Source organism: Aspergillus clavatus, genomic scaffold (genome assembly GCF_000002715.2).
Source record: "Aspergillus clavatus NRRL 1 1099423829736 genomic scaffold, whole genome shotgun sequence".
Lineage (NCBI taxonomy): Eukaryota > Fungi > Ascomycota > Eurotiomycetes > Eurotiales > Aspergillaceae > Aspergillus > Aspergillus clavatus.
The window spans coordinates 55,846-82,427 of NW_001517111.1; the positions used below are offsets into that span (position 1 = coordinate 55,846).

At 48.3% G+C, this 26,582-nt stretch overlaps 6 protein-coding genes across 6 annotated transcripts, besides 9 other annotated features; 3 read left to right on the forward strand and 3 right to left on the reverse strand.

Moving 5' to 3' along the window:
* Window positions 1-75: 75 nt before the first annotated feature.
* ACLA_057370 (cleavage/polyadenylation factor CFT1) lies at window positions 76-4,754 on the forward strand (the record flags this gene model as incomplete). The annotated part of the gene is made up of 9 exons (XM_001276506.1): window positions 76-2,074; window positions 2,131-2,444; window positions 2,502-2,669; window positions 2,757-3,122; window positions 3,174-3,372; window positions 3,421-3,496; window positions 3,560-4,013; window positions 4,070-4,217; window positions 4,273-4,754. 9 exons carry the CDS (start codon window positions 76-78, stop codon window positions 4,752-4,754), a joined length of 4,206 nt encoding a protein of 1,401 aa, XP_001276507.1.
* A 666-nt stretch (window positions 4,755-5,420) lies between these two features.
* On the reverse strand, window positions 5,421-7,244 carry ACLA_057380 (NDT80/PhoG-like DNA-binding family protein; the record flags this gene model as incomplete). Its single annotated transcript, XM_001276507.1, has 2 exons — window positions 5,421-7,017; window positions 7,099-7,244. 2 exons carry the CDS (start codon window positions 7,242-7,244, stop codon window positions 5,421-5,423), a joined length of 1,743 nt encoding a protein of 580 aa, XP_001276508.1.
* Window positions 7,245-7,624: 380 nt separating this feature from the next.
* Window positions 7,625-7,666: a microsatellite.
* Window positions 7,625-7,667: a microsatellite.
* A 133-nt stretch (window positions 7,668-7,800) lies between these two features.
* Window positions 7,801-7,919: a microsatellite.
* Window positions 7,842-7,918: a microsatellite.
* Window positions 7,859-7,918: a microsatellite.
* A 434-nt stretch (window positions 7,920-8,353) lies between the features above and the next one.
* Window positions 8,354-8,384: a microsatellite.
* Window positions 8,385-8,578: 194 nt separating this feature from the next.
* Window positions 8,579-8,600: a microsatellite.
* Window positions 8,601-9,545: 945 nt separating this feature from the next.
* Window positions 9,546-9,580: a microsatellite.
* A 1,394-nt stretch (window positions 9,581-10,974) lies between these two features.
* Window positions 10,975-11,010: a microsatellite.
* A 2,500-nt stretch (window positions 11,011-13,510) lies between these two features.
* On the reverse strand, window positions 13,511-16,840 carry ACLA_057390 (putative beta-N-acetylglucosaminidase; the record flags this gene model as incomplete). Its single annotated transcript, XM_001276508.1, has 4 exons — window positions 13,511-13,624; window positions 13,707-16,219; window positions 16,337-16,455; window positions 16,791-16,840. The coding sequence occupies 4 exons, from the start codon at window positions 16,838-16,840 to the stop codon at window positions 13,511-13,513; spliced, it is 2,796 nt and encodes a 931-aa protein (XP_001276509.1).
* A 2,255-nt stretch (window positions 16,841-19,095) lies between these two features.
* Window positions 19,096-20,428, forward strand: ACLA_057400 (putative glucosamine-6-phosphate deaminase; the record flags this gene model as incomplete). The annotated part of the gene is made up of 4 exons (XM_001276509.1): window positions 19,096-19,152; window positions 19,220-19,250; window positions 19,354-19,502; window positions 19,565-20,428. The coding sequence occupies 4 exons, from the start codon at window positions 19,096-19,098 to the stop codon at window positions 20,426-20,428; spliced, it is 1,101 nt and encodes a 366-aa protein (XP_001276510.1).
* A 597-nt stretch (window positions 20,429-21,025) lies between these two features.
* On the reverse strand, window positions 21,026-22,576 carry ACLA_057410 (betaine aldehyde dehydrogenase; the record flags this gene model as incomplete). Its single annotated transcript, XM_001276510.1, has 2 exons — window positions 21,026-22,040; window positions 22,092-22,576. 2 exons carry the CDS (start codon window positions 22,574-22,576, stop codon window positions 21,026-21,028), a joined length of 1,500 nt encoding a protein of 499 aa, XP_001276511.1.
* A 1,822-nt stretch (window positions 22,577-24,398) lies between these two features.
* Window positions 24,399-26,126, forward strand: ACLA_057420 (GMC family oxidoreductase; the record flags this gene model as incomplete). The annotated part of the gene is made up of 2 exons (XM_001276511.1): window positions 24,399-24,645; window positions 24,745-26,126. The coding sequence occupies 2 exons, from the start codon at window positions 24,399-24,401 to the stop codon at window positions 26,124-26,126; spliced, it is 1,629 nt and encodes a 542-aa protein (XP_001276512.1).
* Window positions 26,127-26,582: the final 456 nt, after the last annotated feature.

The window sequence follows — 26,582 nt, forward strand, 5'->3', positions numbered from 1 at the left end:
CTTTGGACAACTCTAGGTTGACAGTGTTTCCACGAAGGACATCCTATCCGAACTTAGGCTTGGACAAAAATTCAGATGCAGTGCTATACAGAGTTGTTGCCCCCTACTGGGGTAACTCATTCTCTGTCAATCCCCTTTCTCTCTGCCACGGCAACTAACCTGGTCGTGGTTAAGACGTCTGTCCTCCAAATATTCTCTTTACTCAATGTCTCGTGTTCAGCAGAAGGTGAAATCATTGCAGCCAAGTCAGCCCGGCCGGACCAGCTTCAATCAACCAAGCTAATCCTGGAGCGAGAATATTCGCTCTCTGGGACAGTAAGCGATCTCTGTCGGGTCAAACTATTAAAAACTAAGAGCGGCGGAGACGCTATCTTGCTCGCCTTTCGAAATGCTAAACTTAGCTTGGTGGAGTGGGATCCAGAGCGTTATGGAATTTCGACCATCTCTATACACTATTATGAGCGGGATGATATAACCCGTAGCCCCTGGGTACCTGATTTGAGCAGCTGTGGCAGCATCTTGAGCGTGGATCCAAGCAGTAGATGTGCAGTTTTCAATTTCGGGATTCGCAACCTCGCCATTCTTCCTTTCCATCAACCTGGAGATGATTTGGTGATGGGCGATTATGAATCTGATTCTCAAAAGCAGAGTCATGAGCATGAGATGGATGATAGTGCTGGTAATTCAAAGTCCAAAGAAGGAGCAGTTCATCAGACTCCATATGCTTCATCATTTGTTCTTCCTCTTACGGCCCTGGACTCTGCAATACTTCATCCAGTCAGCCTTGCATTCTTATACGAATATAGGGAACCGACTTTCGGCATCCTCTACTCGCAGATTGCCACATCGAATTCCTTGCTTCATGAGAGAAAGGATGCTATTTTCTACACCGTCTTTACACTGGACCTAGAACAGCGAGCTTCAACTATGCTGCTATCAGTCACTAGGCTGCCAAGCGACTTGTTCAAAGTGGTCGCTCTCCCGCCTCCTGTTGGGGGTGCTTTGCTCATTGGATACAATGAGCTTGTGCATGTCGATCAGGCAGGCAAAACAAATGCGGTTGGAGTCAATGAGTTTTCCCGACAAGTCTCGACATTCTCTATGGCTGATCAGTCGGAACTGGCACTCCGACTCGAAGGATGCGTTGTAGAGCTTCTCGGTAATAGCAGTGGGGATTTGCTTCTGGCTCTCTCTTCGGGGACTATGGTTCTTGTTCACTTCAAACTGGACGGGAGATCAGTATCGGGCATATCAATTCGTCCTTTACCTGGTCATGCTGGGGGAAATATCTTGAAGGCTGCCGCATCAGCATCAGCTTCACTTGGAAGTGACAAAGTATTCTTTGGCAGTGAGGATGCTGAATCTGTGCTCCTCGGCTGGTCCTTATCATCATCGAATGCCAGGAAATCTCGCTCAGAGTCTAAGCGGATCGAAAAGGATCACGAAGAAGGTTCAGACGATAGTGAAAGCGAAGAAGATGTCTATGAAGATGATCTCTATTCCGCTGCACCTGACACCCCAGCACTTGGCCATCGCCTTTCAGTTGCGCCGTCCACATTTGCATCGTATAAGTTCAAGGTGCACGATGTGCTTCCTAACACGGCGCCATTGAGAGACATAGCGTTGGGTCAGCCTGCAATGCCCGTTGAAGACACTGGTTCTCACTTGGACAATATCTGCTCTGAGTTAGAATTAGTCGCAGCCTATGGTTCGAATGGAAACGGTGGTTTGGTTGTGATGAAGCGTGAATTAGAGCCCGTTGTGAAAGCTTCGCTGAACGTTGGACCCATCCATGGAGTTTGGACAGCCTCTATAGCTCTTGGAAGCGCCGCAAAACCTATGTCTGGAGACCAAACAAACATCGAGGAATGGCGTCAATATGTCATATTGACAAAACCACAAACAATTGATAAGGAAGAGTCAGAAGTTTTTATTGTTGATGGACTGAATTTGAAGCCCTTCAAAGCTCCTGAATTTAACCCGAACAACGATATCTCGATACAGGTTGGGACATTGTCGAACAGAAAGCGTGTTGTTCAAGTTCTAAGGAACGAGGTCCGAAGCTATGATTCCGGTAAGCCTCTCATCCTGTACTGCACAGTTGGCCAAACAAGTAATTCAACGGCATAGACTTGGAACTCGCCCAGATATATCCGGTCTGGGATGAAGACACCAGCGATGAACGAATGGCTCTTAGTGCCAGCCTCGCTGATCCTTACATCGCGATACTCCGAGATGATTCTACGTTATTGCTTCTTCAGGCAGATGACAGTGGAGATCTTGATGAATTGGACATGAGTGATATCCTAGGAAACGAGAAGTGGCTTTCTTGCTGCCTGTACTGGGATACAACCCATATTTTCTCACCGAGGGGTCATGCCTCACAGCAGAGCACTGATTGCGGCTTGCTTCTCTTTCTGTTGAGTACAGATTGTCGGTTATTTGTGAGTACTCGGATCTCAATTAACATTGGATGCTTGCTATTTTAACACTTGCACAAGATTTATCGACTTCCTGAGCAGCAATTGATGTCGGTTATCGAAGGCGTTGACTGCCTGCCTCCGATACTTTCAACAGAGCTTCCAAAGCGCTCGACTACACGCGAGATTCTATCTGAAGCAATCGTTGCAAACCTTGGCGACTCTTGGAACCCATTGCCTCACTTGATTGTATGTCACTGTCCTTGTTTCCCCCGCCATTAATCTCTTCTATGTATGATTGCTAGTTCGAAAAGCAAACGCTGATGGGACACACAGTTGCGTACTGATAATGATGATCTTGTGATATACAAACCGTTCATTTCTTCGGTCGAAGAAGATGGTGATCCCCATTGCTTGCGATTCGTGAAAGAGACGAACCACGTTTTACCAAGAATTCCTCCTGATTCAGACACAAATATCTCGGACAAGGAGCCATCGAACCACAGACCACTGTGTATTCTCCCAGACATCTCGGGATATAGCGCTGTGTTTATGCCTGGTACCTCAGCAAGCTTCATTTTCAAAACATCGAGGAGTTGCCCTCACATTTTACGTTTGAGGGGCGGGGTGGTTCGCAGCCTGAGCGATTTCGACTTCACTGACCCTTCGTTGGGGAGAGGATTCATCTATGTGGATTCAAAAGTGTTTCTACCTCCCTCACGATTGTTCAAAACGGGCTAACGGAATCAATAGGATGTCGTTCGCATTTGCCAGTTGCCACCTGAGACAATATATGATTACTCGTGGACCTTAAAGAAAGTTGCTATCGGCGAACATGTGGATCACCTAGCTTACTCTATATCGTCCGAGACGTATGTATTGGGCACCAGTCATAGTGCAGATTTCAAATTGCCCGAAGATGACGAATTACACCCGGAATGGCGGAACGAAGGTTTGCCTGATAATTGCCCATCAAATAGTACGCACTGACATGTTCTAGCCATCTCGTTTCTTCCCGAATTACGCCAATGCTGTCTCAAAGTTGTGCACCCCAAAACATGGACTGTCATTGACAGGTATGTATCTTGAAAAAACTTGAATGGGTTTCGCTTGCTTACGACGTCGCCCGCACTATGAAGCTATACGCTAGGTCCTGATGAAGAAATCATGGCCGTGAAGAATATGAACCTTGAGGTTTCGGAGAATACCCATGAGCGTAAGAATATGATTGTTGTGGGAACAGCTCTTGCGCGCGGTGAAGACATACCTGCACGTGGTTGTATCTATGTTTTTGAAGTGATTAAAGTGGTTCCTGACCCTGAGAAACCCGAAACGGACCGGAAGTTGAAACTCATAGGCAAAGAGCTGGTCAAAGGAGCTGTGACTGCTTTGTCGGAGATTGGTGGTCAGGGATTCTTGATTGCTGCGCAAGGGCAGAAGTGTATGGTCCGAGGCCTCAAAGAGGATGGCAGTCTCCTTCCTGTTGCCTTCATGGATGTGCAGTGTTACGTCAATGTGCTAAAAGAGCTGAAAGGCACTGGAATGTGTATAGTGGGAGACGCCTTCAAAGGAATTTGGTTCGCAGGTTACTCGGTATTTCCCCTACTCCCGTTCAGATGCGAAATTATTGTGCTGATGCGTGTTCTTAGGAGGAGCCATACAAGATGAGTCTGTTTGGGAAAGACCTGGAATATCCCGAGGTTGTGGCCGCGGATTTTCTTCCTGACGGCGACAAGCTGTTCATCCTGGTCGCTGATAGTGATTGCAATCTCCATGTCTTACAGTACGAACCGGAAGGTAAGTCCCAATGGTATTGACGGCGCCGAAAGCAGTATTCACTGATCCCAAATAGATCCCATGTCTTCAAACGGCGACAAATTGCTAGTTCGCAGTAAATTCCACATGGGACACTTCACCTCGACCCTGACTTTGTTGCCTCGCACCACTGCCTCTTACGAGATCCCCTCAGCGGATTCAGATTCGATGGAAGTCGATCCTCGAATTACACCCCAGCAAGTACTCATCACTTCCCAAAGTGGTTCTATTGGTATCGTCACATCCATTCCAGAGGAGTCATATCGTCGTCTGTCAGCGCTACAGTCCCAATTGGCAAATACCGTGGAGCATCCGTGCGGGTTGAACCCCCGAGCCTACCGTGCCATCGAAAGTGATGGAACGGCAGGAAGGGGCATGCTTGATGGGAATCTTCTATACCAATGGTTGAGCATGAGCAAGCAACGCAGAATGGAGATTGCCGCACGGGTTGGGGCTCATGAATGGGAAATCAAGGCGGATCTCGAGGCCGTTGGTGGCGATGGACTGGGATACTTATGAGGAAACCAAGTGCCCAATGACTGGATAGAGTGAATCCATCAACAATGATGCGATACTATTATAACGGCCTGTCATAGGAGATTTCCCCGGTCTGAGTGGAACCGGCAAGGAGATAGCCTTTAAAGGTAATTAATTGAAGAAGAATGCTTCATAGGACCCATTGATTCTTTCCCGGCCGGGGACATCAGTCTTCTAGGAGCATGGCATCATGAAACAGTGAGATATATGCACTTCAAGTAACATGAACCCGATGAAGATATAGAAAGAGAAATGTTCAAATCAGTAAAGAAGAAAGCAAGGAAGGGTTCGATAATCCTCCCATCATCATGAGTTCAACTCCATCACACCGGAACGGACCTTTACAACTAGAATGAATCCCATATCCGTACATAAGATATCCATGAAGATTTCGAACGTTTTGTTCCGGCCCATTCGAAACGAGATTACTGACACAAAGCGCCAGCAAGAAAAGTGAAAGAAATAATCAAAGGAATATAATCAGACAAAACAGGAGTGTGGGGATGAGACCTGAACAGAGCATGACACATCCCAATACAACCAAAGCCCAAGACTCGTTGCCGGTAATCTCTCGGCCATGAAAAAGACCGTGTCGCTAATATAGAGGGGGAATAGCGCGATGCCCGGAAGATCCTACTTCAAGATTTCTTAGAAAACATCTTCTGCAGCAAAATACCGTTTACTTCGGCCTCTAGCAGCGACAAATTTCATTTCTGGCATATTGGTGTGATGGACCACATGCGGTCGGTAGACCGCATCCACAGGTGCCTGCCAATCATCCAAGCCCAGAGGGAAGTATTCGTATAGCAAGTCAGCACTCTCGTTCGGAAAGGGGAGAGTGGACGCAAAAGGTTGTTGCAGGCCGGCGGTATTCAATAAGGGTAGAGACGTAGACGTGCTTCGTGATTGAGCGTGGGACACCCCATGAGATAATTTGCGCATCTTGGCGGGAGGTGCAGAGGTGCCTATCTCATGGTGGCGCTGTGAGACATCGTTGGTGTATGAAGTCGGGTCAGTTGGATTCACCAAGCTGACAGCCTCGCCAGTATTGTCATCGTCCAATAGGGAAAGGTTAATGGGGGCCGCCATTGCACTTGATCGTCTTTGACTATCCGGTCTTGAAAACTCTGGATTAGACTGTGGATACACCGAAGATTGTGGTAACGCCGCAGAAGAGAGGGTGCCGCCTGAGGACTGCGGTATATGCGTCCAATCAGGAGACGACTGTTGCCGGGGTCCAACGACAGCTTGAGGGATAGTTGTTTCTGGCGAGGCACTCTTGACAGCGGATTTTGCTTTAGCCGCGCTCAAGCCGGTTCGGGGAATGGACTCAGTGGTGGGTGTGCGATTGAGAGCCGCGGCTTGGGCGCTTTTCCTCGAAGCAGCCGCGCTGCCACTAAGAGGCAGATCCTTACGAGACTGAAAATTGCGTGGACTTCGGCCACGGACGATCACCGGTCCAGAGTGAACCTCGCAGATCGGAATTTTAGCCCCCGTAGAGAGTGTGGCAATCACCTTGAGTCTGACGACAAAGTGCTGCTGTAGCTCTTTCCTTCGTCCGTTATTGGCTGTGGCAACACGGAACTGAAGCCGCTTCCAAGCAATGGGAAAGGTAGCGTAGTCAGTGTCTAGATCTTGACCCGCCATTGTGTCCAATGGGATTGCTGGCGGCTCTTTCTCAACTTTTGCATTATTGCTAGTTGCGCCGCTGTCATCGGGGAGCGGGTTACTGTTCGCAGCGGGTGTTTTCCAGGGTACCGAGATAATCTTCACTGAATTACCCTCCACAGACTCTGTGGCGGAAACAGCGAGTTCATGCGCAAGAATAGGTATACGGTCCCCCTGCTCAGTCATTATGTAGCGCAGGCTGCGTGGCAGGGTCACGGAACCTGTGATCTGAAAGAGATTGCGGCGGTAGCATGTCAATTCCGCCCCTTGTTGCGGCGGAGCGTTTTCTGTTGGGGACGTGGTCCATGGCGACTCCGCAAGGAAGAACATGCCATGAAGTTGGGCTGATAACGATATGGATGTCCGTCGCAACGAATAATCGAGTAATGTAAAATTGTACACCGGTATCGAGAAGCAAAGCAACTTATGATTGTGGTCGATGGATGAGTCTGCAGGCTGTTCGGATGGTGTAGGGGCGAATGGCGTCACCATTTCTGTGAAGGGATCTTCATACCCTGAGGGGAAGCGTTTCAATGTCGCCGGTAAATTATGCTGAGGATAGGGAATATCCTCACCACTATGAGAAAGACACGGTCAATATGGCGCTCTGAGAAACGGGTGGTGGTTTCAGGAAATACGCGAAGACTCGAATACTCACCTGACGAATGTATCCGAGTCAAAATTCGAGCGTTGTTCCGGTATATCGATCCCAGGCATGGCATTGAGATAATCGGCGCCCTGGATATTTCCAAGCGACAGCGGGCTGGCCAGATATGGCATGGCCATGGTATCGAAGCCCTCCATGGCGCGGGCAACGTCTGATAACACTAAGGCGACCAATATAGAGACGGGGAGAGCGCGGTTTTCGTTTGCGCAGGAGTGGGGTTTAGAGTATTGAGGGAGATACCAAAGACGTTGGTGGATGGCAGTTGTAGCGCGCGGATGAAACGAAAGACTGAGACTCCGAGGAAAAGAAAACGGAGAGAAAGAGACGGGGGCAGACTTTTTGAGTCCGAGAAGAGAGGAGGAATGACAGATATATTAAGAGGGTGGAGTGACCAGGAGTTATCGGGGCGCTGGAAGACGCGAGAAAAGCCTAAGTGGAAAAGGGCATGGAGGGAAATGAGGAGGATCGGTAGAGAGATAGTGAGATAAATAGGATGAATGTGGTAAATTGCGCGCGCGAGAGGGAGAGAGGGAGAGAGAGGGAGAGAGAGAGAGAGAGAGTCCAAGAGGGGTAAGTAGATATGGAAGAGGGACAAGATGGGTGATATTATTGAGATAGGCAAGGCAGGAAGGTGGTAAGTGAATCAATCAGGTGAATTAATGTGAACGCAGGAAGAAGTATGCAAGCATTGTAAGTAGTCTAGTAGTTGTACTAGCAGAAGTAGAAGAAGTCGGAGTAGAAGTAGAAGTAGAAGTAGTACCAGTACTAGTAGTAATAAGTAGTAGTAGTAGTAGTAGTAGTAAGTAGTAGTACTTGGGTAAGTCAGTACTCGACAGCTGCCTTCCTTCACCACCAAATACAACTAACAGAGTAAAACTGACAGCAGTTGCTAGTAGTGATAAGTACTCTGTAGCTAAGTGGTACTTTGTCGTAGGTGGAGGGGATCGAGGTCTTAAGAGTTAAGACCTAAAATTAAAAGAGGAGGGAAATCCACAAAAACCGCCCCGAAAGACGCGAAGGGCGATCCGGAGTCAGTTCAGCGGGAACCAATGCAGGCGAAGAAACAACAAGCGATCGTGTATTGTAGGTACTTGCGCGTATTGGAGAGGACTACCGTAGGTAGGATAGATAGAGTAGGTGGAACTACCTAGACGGACCCGGTAGAAATGATTAAATGATTAGGATTCTTATTTTCCACCCTCTTAGTAAGTAGAGGTCAGAGAAAGAAGAATGGGAGAATATCCGGTTTTTCTCTTTTCCTTTTTTTTTTTTTTTTTCCTCCCTCTTCTCACATTAGAGTACACCCAGACAGAGAATGTAAGGTACAGAGTAGGTACAAGAAGTCTGTATGGTGTACAGTCAAACGGTATGTAACCTTTGTACATTACCAAGTTACCTCTCACCTACATGGATACCTTCTATGATTGAGGATGAATGGAAATTGGTGGAAGAGTACAACACACACACAGCAAGAGAGAGAGAGAGAGAGAGAGTATTTGCTGAATTCAGTAGAAAGTGGACCAATTCCCTCGAGGGCCTCCGGGACTTGCCTGAGATAAAGTAAAAGTCAAGTATGGAGGAGGCACTAAGAGATTATATGTTCAAACAGCCACTACCTAGTAACTAGTGTTCCTGTAATTATTCACTGACATTACCTTAATACACAACTACGGTACCTAGGTAGATAAGTAGGTATGCTGAACCTAGTACTTCTAGGCCTGGTAATATATTATGAGGAGGAAGGGTCGACGGGTCCATCTGGATCATTCTAAACAGACCAGAACAAGTCTTGTTGCGCATTTGGATTACTTATATACATCTTTCAATACATTCAATGTTCCCTGTGAATGACCGATGAACAGCAAAGAAATACTCTGTACAGCAGCCGAAGACGGCCAATTGGTTTGAATTCGGAAGACCTGAAGTGGAGACTGAAGAGAAATGGAAAAGTGGACTGATTTCCTTATCGGTGATTTGAGATTAGAGCAAATACTTCCATCTAGATATCATCTTGAAGACTTCCCATATGGAAGTAAGTACATACATCCATTGGCCGACTAGGGACTGTGCCCAAGGCTTTCTCTGTATGATATTATTGGATGGACTTACCTCCTCATGCTGCATTCATCAGGGTACCCCCCCCAATCCCATGGATAGCCCAGGGATTGCTCTTTGTTTTTTTATCCATATCAGTTCACAGTTATCGGGTAGCGTAGCGGGGACCTAGGAGTAGCAACCTACATTTATATGGTAGGTCCGTCATTGAAGGCTCTTAATGCTCTTTCTCCGACCTCAACAGAATTAACTCATCCTTCTCCTCGCGGGATTTTTTCTAGAACAGGGGGAAGACTGCAGTAAGAACCTTTAGACACCAGATCATGAGGAAAGATGCGTCGCTAGCTTCTTTTAGGCTTTTTTAGCGTCCATCAGCCAATTCATTTCTTTCTTTCTTTCTTTCTTTTTTTTTTTCCTTTTACCTCAACTCTGGTGTTTTTTTTGGCCTGATTTTATTGTATGACGAAATTCGAGAATTGGAGATCCAAGAAACTACAACCATGTAGAATAGGTAGTAGTACAATACTTATTATGTATTCAACCTGTTATACCGGTACGTACTAAGCTACTATTGGGGACTCTGGGAGAGATGAATCAGGATATGATTAGAGGAATCTGAACATGGGATAAGATAGGTAGCTAGCGAGTAGTTCCAGAAGAAAGTAAACCGATCAAGATCACCTTATTACAATGTATTGTTGTTGAAGATGTGGAGAATGGAGATGCCACCACCGACAAGAAAGAAAGCAGCCTACCAGACACAACCCTTGAGCCATCAGTCCACACACAGTTGATTGACCTCTTGATCAACTCCTGCAAGTCTGCAACCAGCACCTCTCTATTCTCGACCGGACTAGTCCACTTCATTCAGTAAATGAATGATTGAAACTTGGAAACCCTGTTTAAGATATCCTTACTAGAGATAACGACCTGGGAGATGATAATAATCTTGGTGTTATCTTTTTGCCAATCAGGCATACCTTCCCTTCACTGGATACATCCATATCTAAGGAAGCATTTCCACATTTCCATACAGCTAACCAGGCCAAGGTATTCTTTGTGTATATGATACGAGTCTACGGAGTATGACCAGGGAAGCTGCTGAGTACCCAAGTTCCCCACACGGCCACACCAAGTGCAAAATTATCCCGGCTTGGCGCTATTTTAAGGACCTTCCAAATTGGGGGTCGCAGGCTCACAGTTCCCAAGAAGTGACGAACAGCCACTTCTAAACCTGGGGAAAGCAATGAGACGGCTTTTTTTTTCTGTCGTTACTTGATCGTAATAGTTTCTGTGCTCGTCCCCTTCCATGAACGAGAGCTTGAACTTCATCTCCATAATAATAGATGGGTCTACGGAGTACTCCGTACAGCTTTGAAGCCTTTCTTTGGTTATGATCATGACCCCTACAGAGCCTGGGCTCAAGGCCGCCAGTGCCAGTGTCAGTACCTGGCTCTGAGCCTCTGGGCCTCTGGCTGGCAGCGGACAGCCAGGCAATAGATAGCAATAACATTGCCCGCATCCGTACTCCGTCTTCCGTATCTAGACGTAGTACACTAAACCTAATATCACATGGAAACCTTCAGTTGTGGCCTTGTGGGTTCTTATTACGGAGTACTTAATATTACATCAAAGCTTATTCAATAATGATCTTCTTTTCCTGATGGTTACGAGGGCATTGTTTACTTACAGACCCTGCGTGAGAAGCGAAAGTAAGAGACGAGGAAAATACCCTTGATGAGTACAGATCTAGACTAATCTCAATATCAAACACACATCCTTCATGCCCTAGACTCTACCTTGACCACTTCTATAAACATAAAAATAAAATAAAAAAAAAATTAAAAAGACTCTATTTCTAGATCAGCGGAAGCAGCCCTTCGGGGGATGCCTTTAGTCTTTCGGGTTGGAATTCCGGTTCACCTTCGGTCCTACTACCTGAGTACTACTAAGGTGTCAAGATAGGATAGTACTTGCCTTCGTTGTAGGTTATTTCCTTCAGGGTTCAACCTTGGGCGAGATGAATGCAGCCAGCCAATCACGATCATGGAGAGCGACTTTCAAAGCTACCTACCTACCTAGGTACCTGGGTACGTCTTCCGTATTTCGTCCAGTAGATTTTCGTACTCTTACTTATGCATATTCTCGACTGGGTGACCTAGGTACCATACCTAGTATCTATACAAGGCCAAGATACCTTCCACAGCATCACGTGGGTAGTTTGCACAACGGAAGTAGATTGGTAAATTACACGTTGAGTACGTACAGTACCTACTCTGGTAAGATGCGGCGTATTCAGTAAGTATCGAGTATCGACAGTATTGATTGGGGGCCAAAACCAGTCCTTTCCTGTAGTTCGTCGAATCATTGGCTGGATTCGGCTGCTTTGTGTCTGAGGCCAAAACAACGGAAGACGTTACCGGATCAGTCGTGATTCCGTGTGTGCATTCATAATTACCACTCATCAGCCACTGCCGTCTCGTAGGTTGAATGTTCCATACCGGAGCTAGGCTGGAAGTGCTTTAGGCTAGACTGGCTGGAGGGTCTGTGGGTCGGGGACCGTGACTTGTGACATGCTAACTATGGGACGATGGGATCAGCACCAAGACTACTGTATACTGGATAGGGTCGGGCGGGGGAAAGCGTAGTTGGCTAGTTGCTCACAATGGCTATCCCTGTTGATACTTGATATCCCTATTCTCTTGAAGAGTGCACACTGCACAGTCAGACAGGGATATTGCATTGGGGCCTGGGGGGGAGGGGGAAGTCATAAGTCTCATCGTCATGGCTTTTGCCATTTTGCCACAAGATAGCATCATTCTGATCGTCAGATGATTACTTGTTGTGGTATACTTCTAGAACCATTTTGTACTACTCACAGCAACTCCTTTTAGGCGCAACGTGCGGCTGCAGGTATCCTGAAAAGCATGTTGGACTCCATGTATGTGTAACTAACTAGTTGCTGCTTTAATCACTGTCACAAGTGAATGTGGTGAGCCTAGGTAACTGGTTAATAAAACTTGTCTGTGTGACACCTCGCCATTTTTAGACTTTCAGCAGTTTTGCCCCGAAGATCCTTCATAACGCACTTAATAACAATACTACTAATACCAAGGTATGAACATTCATAACAGAGAGTGCTGCTCTGTAAAGTATTGCAATAATAGTGACGGTACCTACTTGTAATACAATACATCTCATTGATTACTGAGCTTACGTCAAATAAATACTGATTCCAGCACTTCAAGGCAAGGTGATTCGTTATTATAAAATAAAAAATATTCTGTGTGAATGTTAATAATTGTTATAATGCAGGTTCCCAACATTCAAGTAAGTGGAGGGCGCGTTGATTGACTTGGCCTGCAGCAACGAAGACGATAGTTCACCACGTATCTAAGTACCCATACGAAGATACTCCGTAGACAAGTTTCATGATCGGCCATCCTCGATCGGATATCTCTCCGTGGTACCATCCTACCAGGGGTAGCAGATAGTATCTAGATGGTAGATAGATGATAGATTTGAAAGAAGGGAATGGCCAGCGCCGCTTTGTCTTGCATGGCTGATGCATTTAGACAGCTCCACAGTTCGCTTTGGATCTTCACCCGTACGGAGTAAGCAGCACCAAGTACCGACTACCAAACACTGTGCTTGGGGGGATCCGAAACCAGCACACATCTATCCAGTAAAATCCTCATTGTCTCGAGAGTCGAGACGGTATCTCAGGATCTGGGCCCTGTCTGAGTCCGAAATGCCCTCTAGCGGTTCTGCTTCGGTGGCCGGGTCGGCCGCATTGAGACCGCATCGACAGATCTATCTTTATATCGTGGGGACGTAGTGGGATCAGCCGTTCTGGGCCTGAGATGGATTTTCCTCAGGAGAGACAAAGTCAATTCCTGGGTGGATCTTCGAGGGGAGGGTCTTCATGGTCTTCATGGGCTGAATTCTTTCTTTTACAAATTTTGAATGTCGAGTGCTCTTAGAAAGGACTGAGACGAGGATGCTACCTGTCTACCTTCCTGTATATGCCAGTTTCATTCTTCGTCGGAAGAAGCTAAATACAGAAGATATTGGCAGCGAGAGTGTTTAGAGAAGAGGCCAAAATACAGTTGGAAAATAAGTATACGATGGGCCAGCCACTCCGCCGCCACAACTCTTACCCAAGCGGAGAGCGAACATGTAGTGAAGTGGGAATGAAGGAAAAGAAGCCACACGATTGGCAAACCCCAGGCAAACGATGCCGGACGGGCGACTAAAAACGCAAAAAGGACCAAGATAAGAAATGGATATCATAAGTCATGTTGGAAAGACGAGAAACTCAGAAAGAAGAGAAACAGAGCCTGGTCCGCTACGATGCTGGCATCAGGGTCCAAGTCGTCGCATCACAGTTGACTTCTTCAAAACTATGAAGCATACTGAACCCCATCCCGGAAAGACAATCGAAGTTACTGTCGCCATCGACCTATAGTCAAAAAGACAAAGTGTTACCACACCGAAACAGCTAGAACAAACAGACGAGGGGGGAGACATGGGGCAGCACTTACGCAGTCCATGAGTACCGCATCTGCACCTTGTTTACGGATCTGTTTGATACCCAAAAGAACCAGGCCCTGCATCACGGTAGCATACTCTCCAACGGATGGCGAGATGACCGGCGACGATATACCTCCAGTCAAGGTACGTGTGGCTCTCAGGGCAGGCATATATTCGGCTAAGGGGGCCCGTCCATTATATATGACCACGGTACCCAGGATTGCCCCATCATCTGGACGCGTTGCTCTGATGATCCCGCAGTTGGGTGCTCCCCCCAAGGCAATCTTGTAGATGTCGATCAGTCCCTGTCGGGAATGGGTTCTGACATGATCTAGGACAGGTTCAGCATAATCCCACCCGTAAACCAGGTCATAGGCCACATCCGTATTCTTCACTGCTTGAATAAGACCGTCCGGCGGTGCCCATGTTGATAGATTGCGTAGCACAACACTACAAACGGGTCGCGAAAGGGCAGTGTTCCAGCCTAAATTCGCGAACCACTGTCGTAACCTTTTTCGTTCGACCGAATTGGATGACGGGACGCCCAGAAATATACCTGGAAGACGCGATCCCAATTGGAATCGCCGCATGCCCTTTCGCTGCAGGAGCGTTCGAATTGCACGATTATGCAAGGAAGTCCCAATTGACAATTTCCGTCTTGCAGGATCCACAATCAGAGACCCAATAACGCCAGTACCGGTAGACCTGAAGAAATAGGTCGAGCAGAATCCATATAAAGCTTGTGTACTACTGTTCCGGACAACGAAATGTGCCTCGTCGATTTCTTCTCTTCGCAGCAAGAAGCTGCTGGATGACGCACCCAACAACTCGGAGCGCTGACCTTGCGCACAATTATCTCTGACTGCGTCAAGCAAAGCGTCCAAAGCTTCTGCGTCTCGTTCCTCATTCCAGCTCTCCACGAGCCAGTGCTGCCGTGCTTGGTGAAGCTTCTGGCTGCGGCTAATAGAACCCGGCAATGAGCCTTTGGGGGTAAGTTCTCCATACAGGACTTTGACCAACGCCTCCAAGGCAGTCTCTGTGAAATCATATGTGCAGATATAAGTCCCAATGGTCGGATCCATGGCAAAGTCGTAAGGAGAACTAGCAGCCACGACAATCACCGGCTTTTCTCGAGGCTCACCGGACGGAGTGAATTGAGACCTACATATCAAGGATACATGTTTCGTAAACCCGTGCTGATACATATTCCGGTTCGCATCTGCCGTGACGATGATGACGGCACTAGCACGGTCTATTAGGTTCTCGTGGATAGGCCGAACACCGTTAGCCGTATAAGAGGTATGTAGGACTCGCCCACTTCTCTGACGCGAGAGAGATCGACCCAGTTCCTTGAACACACTTTCCCCACTCAGAACAGACGCGGTTCGATCCCAAGCGATTGGGTCAAGGGAAGGATTGACATGCTCGGTCACTGATCGAGATACTGCGGACGCGGGTAACGGCTTCACCAGAGGAGTCAACAGCAGCAGCTCCTCGTTGGGCTCGATAATGTTGGAGAGCGGAAGAAGATTCTGCTTGTCACGTATAACAGAAATCGAACTGTTATATGCCCTCTTGGACAAGCTAGTATGGGATGGCTGCATTTGTGTGAGAGACGACAGACCCGGAGGATTCAGAGCCTGTTCCCAAGAGGTGCATCTCGCCTTCATGGCCAAGACCCTGCGCAGCGATTGCTCTATTCGAGCTCGGCCCAGGATGCCATTTTCAACTCCTACTTTCAGTCCATTGATGGCCTCCTGCTGCACTGGGAAGGATCTGCACAAGAGAATGATATCACATCCTGCGTTCTTTGCCATTACTGTTCCCCCGCCAACTCCGATATTGTGTGTAAGCGCCTCCATTTCGAGGCATTCTGAAACGACTACCCCGTTGAACTTCAGGTCTTTCCGCAACAAATCGTCAACAACTTGTTCACTCAAACAAGCGTGCATGACATTTACGCCCGCAGATGACATGGAGACGCCTCCGACCATCATTGAATCTAAACCGTGGATGATGGCATTTCGGAACGGGACCAATGCGGTCAAGCTGAGCTGTTCTAGTGACTCGGTGATGATCGGGACGTCCGTCTGAGAACCCAGAAATTCCAGATTGCCGTAAGAGGGAAAGTGCTTGCCACATGTGACCAGCCCTGCTTCCTGGTAACCCTTCATGAATTCAACGCCATATTGCGACACCTCCTGGGGATCGTCGCCACTAGTTCGGACACCCAGAGGCTGCTTTCGTACGTTGGTCAACACATCCAGAACGGGGCCAAGGATCCAATTGACTCCAACAGCCTTGAGCTCTTGAGCGGTAGCGAACGCGACATCATGAGCCAATGCCTTGGATCCAGTCGCTGCGATGCCCATTGCACTAGGAAACTGGCGAATGTAGATTTCATCGTACAAGCTGTTCACGCCGCCATTTTCCTGGTCTAGGGCGATCAGAAGAGGAACTCGATGGCCGGCATCTCGGGCAATTGTTTGGAGCTCCAGGACTAAGCGCGTTGCCTCTTCTGCAGCTGCGTGCCAACCAGTTCGTTAGCCAAAGCCTGAGCTTATACAAGCAAACAGAAAGCAGAAGAATCGTCCATCGGAAAGACTCTGAAAAAGATAAGTGAAAGGTAGAATCCCAATACATTTCAAGTTTTTAGCGGTCAACAAAACCGAGCCCAGGTGGTAATTCTCGATCAGAGAACGGATTTCAGGATTGACCGAAGTTCCGTCAAAGCCCATCATGAAGAGCTGCCCCATCTGCCTGCATAGAGGACAAATGGGATTGAGACCAAACAGTCAGCCATGTTTCTAGTCGTCAGGAGGTGAGGACAAAGCGGCGGCAAGATGGGGGTCGCTGATAGACATGGTGTAGTCTCCGAAAGTGGAATAACCAGCCATAGGGTAGAAATCAAGAAGAAGCGAGGTAGAAGTAGGAAGAGAATAAGGGCAGGCGATGATGTGGGAGCAGTTCGAAACTATCCCGAACAAGATATAGGGGGATAATAGGCAATAAGAGTGAGAAGGAAGCGAAGACAAATGGAACAAAAAAAAAAAATAAAAAAAAAATAGATGCCAAGAGGCCAGCGAACGACCTACCTGTCTAAATCCTCCCAACCAGGGGGCAGCATGTCCTCTTTCGGGGCCATCTGGACCCGATCTGAGGAATGCAAGTGCAACAGCCGGTGGAAATGGTGGATGTGTTGACTCTGGTGAGTTAATCGCCGAGGTCTCAAGTTTGTTGTTGACGATAATTGGGGGGAGAAGTGACGGTGTTTCTGCCACGGATACCACAGAACGACGTTTGCAACCAACAAGCAACCAGAAACGGCGGTCGAATTAAGCTCTCGAAGCCGGAATCCAACTGGGTGACACCAAAGGCGTATGCGAAACAGAAATAGTTAACAGTGAGGTAAGCTGGTAGATAGATAGGTAGTCGGTACTCGGTACATTAACTGGTAGCTAAGGTAGTTCCCGCTAGGACCCCATAAGTCCGAACACTTGGGAGCTTAGGGAGCTTGGTGGCTTAACCTGTAGCAATACAGAGTGCAGCCTGACTGTGTGGACTGTGCAGTGTGGGTAGAGCTCCAGTTGATCCAGTATTCGGATTCCAGACACAGTACCTCAGAGGATCGTAGCCAAGGTACTCCTACTAAATCTACTTGGACGGGGTGGATCTGGGATGATTATTACCTTGCTCGTCTTTGGTGATATCCTTCCTAGTCAGTCAGTGACTCAGTGGTTCAGCAAGGTAAATCGATACTGCTTGATGATTTGATTACTTACTGAGGATAGATAACAAAATGGCATGGATGAATTGATGATGGACTTATCGGCTTCCGATCCGGTGTCGACAAATATCAGCAAGCATGAGAATCACAAGCAAGCGAGTCAGGCCAATCATTATAAGCGTAAACCCTTCATTTCCGCTTTGATAATAATAATATGAGACGTGAGATATAAGTTTGATGGTGTATCTGGTGTAACCCGTTGGTTCTCATGAATCAGTACCTAGCAAATATCCTTTCATATAACTATCGCCAACACGACCACCAATATTATTGTTCTCCATACACGAGACTGAGAGAGTGTTGGATTTACCCTCACATGATCTGAAGTCAAAGGAGGAATGGGTGTTTCATGCTGGTAAATGCAGAAGATGGTATCAAACAACATTACATACTGTATCGTACTGATACCGTAATCAAACAGACGCCACTCCCCCCAGTACAGATAAGCACGGTAAAGGGTAAGGTTGCACTCTTCCCCGGGTTTTCCGATTCCACCGAATGCAACAGTGGAGATCAAGTCTTGTGCCCATGAAGAGTATCTATCAATCAACTATCTGATTAATTACCTACTATGTCTATAGAAAGATAGATACCTTACCTAAAGTAGGTAGCAACTTGGGACACTATAGCATTCTTTTCTGGTTGGGAAGATCCAGTCCCCCCCCCCAATCCCATCCGTAGGCACTCACCTGTCTGTCTGCCACCTTTGTCTGCAACATCATCAGATTGATCACCGGCAAGATGACACCTTTCCCTCCACTGTGAACATTATCATCGCCTGTCTCTCTAGTCAATGGACAAAGCATATTCACATTTCTGCATAGCGCTTTCTGATTGGATCTCCCAGTATCATCTTTGGGCTCTGCAACAAAGACTTCGTCAGAGGTGGATGCGTCATCTACAACGGATCAACCCACGGGTTCTGGGATTTGCTCTTAGATGGGCCTGCGAAACCTGTGAAAGGCTGGTAGGCAGCCAGATAATGTGCATATCGAGTGAGTGGATGGTAGGATTCCGAATACCTGATTTGAATATATACATTTTTCATCATAGTCTCATGTTCCCTGATCACTATCATAACTGCCCATAGATTCTCTTGCTTTTGAGAATGTGCATGGACTCAGAAGGTCACAGAGGGCGGATCCTTCTCTAGAATTTTAGGAAGGTAATCAGTTTCAAGTAATGATAATCATACCTTATCATATAAGAGTTGTAGAAATCCAGAGAAGTAGCAGGAGTGCAGGACTAGTGCACGTAGGCAGTATCACCCTGTCATACTCCACCAGCCGATCCAGACTCCTTCAGAGTTCGAGTGCTCGAGTGAGTTGTAACAGATCCATGGACAGTGAGGCGGGAATTAAATTCATTGCTCAGCCTAGCACTTGGGGGATCATGTCATCCTTCTCTACAAAACAGCACACATCTCCGCTTCGCCAGTTTGGATTTTGCATGTAGCTCCTTTGTTGATTATATTGTATCCCCGACTCCCACGAACAACGTCATAGCCGAATACTTTCATATCGTAACGGCTGTACATCGTCCTATCGGTTTCTTCAGCTCAAGGTTCAAGCTGCTTCGCCTGTTGTTCCGCTGAGGAGAGGTCTCTTATCATCATGTACGTATATCTATCTCTCTTCGGCCTCTTTTCCACCGATACCGAGTCCTCGCAAGTAGGTTCTTTCTTGGATTATCCTAACCTGTCATAGGAGAGTAATCATCAGAGAGAATGCCCAGCAGGCATCAGAGTACATTGCCGATTACATTATTAGTATGTGCCTCCCATTTCGAGCAGAGCTGTGGAAACTTGCCTGGTTCTGGAATGATTTTGATCTATTGCACGAGTCTGACACAAGAATTCCACTTTCCTATAGAACGCATCAAGTCTTTCCAACCGACCCATGATCGTCCTTTTGTATTGGGCCTTCCTACTGGCAGCAGCCCCGAGATTATATACAAGATTCTAGTACAACACCACAGGACTGGCGACATCTCGTTCAAGAATGTCGTCACCTTCAACATGGTAAATCCCCCTTGATTGTGCCTACATAATCTTCTTCATCTGACACATACTAATGGACATAGGATGAATATGTGGGCTTGCCTCGTGATCATCCAGAGTCATATCACAGCTTCATGTACAAGAACTTTTTCTCGCATGTCGACATCCCACCACAAAACATCAACATCCTCGATGGGAATGCTCCGGATCTGGTTGCTGAATGTGCCTCGTTCGAGGCTCGCATTGCTGGTTACGGCGGGATCGAGCTTTTCCTAGGCGGTGTTGGACCGGACGGACACATTGCTTTCAACGAGCCAGGCTCATCATTAAGCAGTCGAACCCGGGTCAAGAGTCTGGCGTACGATACAATCTTAGCGAACTCCCGATTCTTTGAGAATGATATCGATAAGGTACCGCGAAAGGCCTTGACTGTGGGCATTCAGACCATCATGGAGGCCCGGGAGGTAGTCATCGTGGCCACAGGAGCTCACAAGGCTCTTGCGCTCAAGGAGGGTCTCGAAGGAGGCATCAATCACATGTGGACGCTTTCAGCGCTGCAACTACACAGACACCTGCTCATTGTATGCGATCGAGATGCCACCTTGGAGCTCAAGGTCAAGACAGTCCGATATTTCGAGTCTATCGAGCAGTCCGGAACGGACGCTCGTACCCAGGGCCCGCCTCTTGTGTATCCACCGAAAACTTATGTGCCTGCTCCACTTGGGGTGGCCAAATCCCAGCAGCAGCCCACTCCTGCTTCGACACCACCGAAGGCTCTGAACGATCTCAGAATCAACACGGAATTCCGCAATACCGTGGAGGACGACGAGTTGACACCTGACAGCATGTCTTCCAGACTGGCTGACTCGGCTATTGGTGGACTAGACTCAACGCTCAAGGGTGATATGATGTTCGATCGCATGAGTGCAAGAGTTACGTCTCACTGAACGGAGCCTCGATCCTGAGCAGATAGTGACATGACAGGGTTGCCGGAAGGGCAAATTTGCTGATGAGAGTACATTTGAAGTGTTGCAATCGCTCATGGCTGGACAAATCTGGTCAATTGTGCAACAAGTTGGTTTACATTGCTTGGCTGCTGAGAGACTAGCTGTTGTGATTCTGGGATATTATGCTTCTGGGCTATATAAATGTATAGTCCATTCTCACTTTCTTTTAGAGGATCTACTTTGATTTATTGCGGCATTGGGTCCTTGCATATAGATATGAGCCTTTATGGCCATTTTGATAGGTACGATGATTTTGTTAAAATGACGAATATATATGATCAGGAGACGGGCACTCAGAAGTCACTGTGTATGCAAACCAAATCTACGGGATTCTATATTTTCTTGATGATATAAAGGCCATATGATGATTCCTGAGCCCCTCATTTCCTTTCAATCATACCCAAATGTTAGTAATGTTGGGTGTTTATAGCTACAGATTCATGAATCGTACCACCAAAAGATTGTATATCACCTCTGGAGGTAATACTACATAGGGCGCTTTCACCCCATGCATATTTAATCATCGATAGGTGACAACTAGAGTTTCGCAAACACAGTGGCGACCTGCCCGTTCATGTCCACCAGAGTGCTCTTGTTCCTCACCCAAGCCTCTATACCTCTGCGACCATTTTCGACGCCAACACCGCTCTTCTTCCACCCGCCGACGGCCATTTCAGCAGGGCTTTCTCCCCATGTGTTGATCCACATGATACCTGCTTGGAGCTGGTCGATGATGCGATGCGCCATATTCAGGTCACGCGTGAAGACTCCCGCCGCAAGACCAAGCTCGGTAGTGTTTGCACGTCTCACGGCCTCCTCGACCGTGTCGTAATAAAGGATGGACATGACCGGACCGAAGATTTCTTCCTGGACGATCCGCATGGAATCGGTGCAATCCGTGAAGATGGTGGGCCGCACCCAGAAACCGTTCTCCAACTCCTTTGGTACCGAGGGCTTTCCAAGTCCGCCATAGAGAAGGGTCGCCTTGTCGGTTTCGATGCCGTGCTGGATGTACGCGGTCACTTTTTCAAGGTGAATAGCCGAACTCAAGGGACCAAAGTTGGTCGCGTTGTCGAACAAGGGACCGGGGCGGATATATTGCATCTTGTCTACGAGAGCCTTCTCGAAATCCGACTTCATACTTCTTGGGACGAAGACCCGTGTTCCGTTTGTGCATACCTGGCCAGTGCTGTAGAAATTGGCCATCATGGCCCCGTTCACTGCATTCTCCAGCTCCGCATCGGGGAGGACGATTAATGGACTTTTGCCTCCCAGCTCCATCGTCACATACTTCATGTTTCCTGCGGCGGAGCCAGCCACCTTCATTCCCGTTGATACCTGGCCCGTGAAGGAGACCTTGGCGACTAACGGGTGCGTCGTCAAGTTCGCGCCTACATCGCCAGCGCCATAGACAACGTTGAACACACCCGCAGGAAGACCAGCTTCCCGGTAAATCTCAGCGAGGGTTTGCGCGTGGAGAGGAGTGTGTTCGCTGGGCTTGTAAACCATGGTGTTGCCCGCGGCGAGACAAGGGGCTGATTTCCACAGAGCGCTGCGCCACGTTGTCAGTCAATAGTTCAAATAAACCAAACGGAGGGCCTACATTTGAATAGGATAGTTCCATGCACCGATGCCCACGCAGACTCCAAGGGGAGCCTTTTTCGTGAACACCCAGGCGTCCTCCCGCAACTGGGTCGTCTCGCCATTCAGACCGCCACCTCCTACCAGGTTGGCATAGTATTCCAACACATCCGCGCCGGTCACGACATCGACCGTACTCGTTTCCGTATAAGCCTTGCCAGAGTCTAATGTTTCGACACGCGCGACCTCGTCGTTTCGTTCCCGCAACAACGCCGCGGCCTTTTGGAGAATGCGCGCCCGAGCAATTGGCGGTGTCTGCGACCATGAGGGGAACGCGCGATCGGCAGCTGCAATAGCCGCATCTATATCAGAGGGCGAAGCGACCTGGATCTCGGCTAGTGGGGTATTGTTGGACGGGTCGACGGTACGAAAAGTCTTGCCGGATGAAGCAGGCTGGATTCTGCCATCGTAGTATAGCTGGCGAGGCGGAAAAGCGAAGGTGGTCATTTTTGCTCGAAGTTCGAGAGGCGAGGGGGAAATGTATTTGAAGTAAATGATATGATAAGAGTATAGTATTGATCACAAAGAATAGATGGTGATGGTTCGAATTATTCCTGCGATACTGTCATGCTTTGATCTACGTGAAATGCCTCGGAACCAAACCCGAGCGACAATAATGAATCAATCAATCGATCAGCGGCAAAGCATTCCACCACACCGCCAACCCGCCTCGGTTTTCTCCTAAATCCTAATATCTACCCTGGTGTCTGGCTATGCTACACTCGGCGATACTTTCATGGGTCTCCGTTATCCGCGTATCCAAAGCATGGACCACTGATTCAAGATCCCCCAAATCTCCCGGGAGTTGGCGATTCTTCTTACCTTTCTTCATATGAGAACGCTTTTCCAAGAGTCGAATATCGGCAGCATCACCTTGTGTAGACTTCTAGCAGGAAGGCTAAACGCTCAGGCAAAAAGTGATACCTCTGAAGGGCAGAAAATCAGCTCCTGCTTCAATTTCATGCTAGCAGCCTAGTTCAAATTCCTTGTCCTGGCACGCTGGGTCCGTACGAATAAGATGGACTTAAATGTGAAGGTCTGAGATGGGTTGGAAAAGCCAAGCAAAAGGTGGTCTAGCAGCGTCGACGACTAAAGAGAAATATTCTACCGGAAATGAAAGACAACACTCATCCACTTTCCCCAAGTTTGTGGCTGGAAGTCCTGCATCTTACTCAATCAAGGGATATTATGCAGACCTGAAGCCCCTCAGTGAAGTGCAGCATGATCTGTGACTTTTGGGGGAAAAGAACCCATGCTGTCTCATTATCAACCTACCAAGCAGGCAATATTATCCAGAGATCATCTCTCTCTCTCTCTTGCGGCGTCTTCGACGATGAGTCTCTGGTGGATCTTCAAACCGTTATGGAGTTAGTGACTGTCTTAGTCTGCATCTGTGGGATCGTGGCGTCGGTTTAGTCTCAAAATGCCTCGTGTGGACTGGACTGTGGAGTGGCCTTGATGACGTCGAGGGCGTTTGCTGCCAAAAAAAAAAAAAAATAACAATGAAGAAAGCTCACAGTCTCACAGCCCATCGGATGAATACAGCATAGGAGCATTCTTACTGTTGGCCTGGGTTATGTGCTGCGAGGTTTTGCTGTACGTAAGAAGATGGGCCTTTGGTGCTTGTCCTCTCACACTCCGTGTTCAGCTCCTGCATGCCTGTCGATAGCATGTACCCATGTATCCTCATCCCTGTAGATCTGACGGTGAGCCAGGATATAGAATTATAGATAGATGATCGGTAGTTGGTACGGGGTACATATCAGAAAAGGTACATTACCTCTAGCACTTAGCACTGAATGGGGTCACTCAAGATCAACGAGCAACTGCCAAGTGCCAACATTAGGCCACAAGTTCACAACTCATCCTCCACGCCCATTCCATTATCTAATGTCGAATAGTCTCTCCTCCTCGGCACAAGAAGAGCATATTTCTCCATCATTGGTCGGTGTCCTTACGGTAACTCTCTGATTGTGGTGGAGAAAAATCAATCAGAAAGAGAGAAAGGAAGACCAAGATTGGTGGCCATTACCGGCGAACGGTGGCCGCCCCGACACCTGAGGCGCATGTATCCGCTCTCTTTTTCTCCCCGCTGATTCCCGTTCTTTTTTGTATTTAATTTCTATCCGACTATCCTGATTTCCTTCTCTCACGCCGTCTCCTCCCCGTTCTCCCCTCGGGCAAAAAACATCAATCTCGCTTTTTTACTGGGCTGATAATGCGCTAGCCTTGCCATCTTCCCAGGTAGGTCAGACTATTTTCATTCAACATGGCGACTACAAACGATTTCCCCGCAAGCGATGTCAATAGCTACGACTATGTCATTGTTGGTGGTGGCACGGCTGGCTGTGTCATTGCCAGTCGATTGGCTCAGTATTTGCCCAACAAGCGCATCCTGGTCATCGAGGGAGGTCCCAGTGACTTCATGGATGACCGAGTCCTGAATTTGAGGGAATGGCTCAACCTCCTGGGAGGCGAGCTGGATTATGATTATCCCACCACTGAACAGCCTATGGGTGCGTTACCTTGGCGGGCTTCTACCCGTTCTCGCTTTTCCCCTACACATCTCATAGTGAGAAAAAGCATCATATCCTGATTTTATTATTACTTTCCAGGCAACAGCCATATCCGTCACTCACGTGCCAAGGTTCTGGGCGGTTGCTCCAGCCACAACACACTCATCTCTTTCCGTCCTTTTGAGTATGACTGCAGAAGATGGGAAGAGCAAGGCTGCAAGGGCTGGTCCTTTGAGACCTTCACTCGCGTTATCGACAACTTGCGGAACACCATTCAGCCTGTCCACAGCCGTCATAGGAACCAGCTGTGCAAGGACTGGGTGGCGTCTTGTTCCACTGCCATGAACATCCCTGTCATCCACGATTTCAACAAGGAAATCCGATCCAAGGGCCAATTGACTGAAGGTGTTGGTTTCTTCTCTGTCTCCTACAACCCCGATGATGGTCGTCGCAGCAGCGCTAGCGTGGCCTATATCCACCCCATCCTGCGTGGGGAAGAGAAGCGCCCCAACCTGACTATCTTGACCAATGCCTGGGTGTCTCGCGTGAATGTCGAGGGAGACTCTGTGACTGGTGTCGATGTGACGCTACAATCCGGCGTCAAGCACACCCTGCGTGCCAAGAAGGAGACCATCCTGTGTGCTGGTGCCGTTGATACCCCGAGACTGATGCTACTTTCTGGTCTGGGACCTCGTGAACAACTAACATCTGTTGGAATCCCGGTGGTCAAAGACCTTCCGGGTGTTGGCGAGAACCTTATTGATCATCCCGAGAGTATCATTATTTGGGAGCTCAACCGTCCGGTCCCTCCTAACCAGACCACAATGGATTCAGATGCTGGCATCTTCTTGCGGCGCGAGGTCCCCAATGCAGCTGGTTCTGACGGGAACGCTGCTGATCTCATGATGCACTGCTACCAGATTCCTTTCTGCCTTAACACGAGCCGCTTGGGATACGATACTCCTGTCGATGCCTTCTGCATGACCCCGAACATCCCCCGCCCTCGCTCCCGTGGTCGTCTCTACCTGACCTCGGCAGATCCCTCTGTGAAGCCGGCACTGGATTTCCGCTATTTCACGGATCCCGAGGGCTACGATGCCGCTACCATCGTCGCTGGTTTCAAGGCTGCCCGTAAAATTGCCCAGCAGGCTCCGTTCAAGGACTGGATCAAGCGTGAGGTAGCGCCCGGACCTCAAGCGCAGACTGACGAGGAACTGTCAGAGTATGGTCGCCGTGTGGCGCACACAGTCTATCACCCGGCCGGAACGACAAAGATGGGAGACGTCGTCCGCGACCCCCTGGCTGTTGTGGACCATCAGCTTAAGATCCGTGGATTGAAGAATGTCCGTATCGCAGACGCCGGTGTCTTCCCCGAGATGCCCACAATCAATCCGATGTTGACTGTGCTGGCTGTTGGCGAACGGGCGGCCGAGCTCATTGCTGAAGAGGCGGGTTGGAGCCGGGAGCAGCCCAAGCTGTGAGATTTGTGCGCAAACCCTCAAATTGCATGGTTCGACCTGCGCCCAACGGCAAAAACATGGTCGCACCCGCTTCTCCCTTTTAGATTACTGGTGCGCGACGGGTCAAGCGAGCGATGTCGGGCGGATATATTTTCACATCTTCCCGTTATTTGATTCGGGCTTCTATTTTGGCGTCATGGCATATCAAAAGTGATTTCATACCAGGTCATGAGTGATACGAAAGCTTATCACATATTGGCGGTAGAAGATATTCACAAGAAAAGAGCGCGCGCGGGGGAAGAGATCCAGGATCGATCCTCTTTAGCCTGGGGTTGGACTGGATTGTTCTTTTTTTTTTTTTTAAACATTCATCTCAAGGGTACTGCTGTTCGGTGACCCGGAAGATCTTTTGGAGATATTGTCTCTCATACAGTTGTGGATCTTTCTTCTGTGGACTGGATCTATGGGCTTGTATAA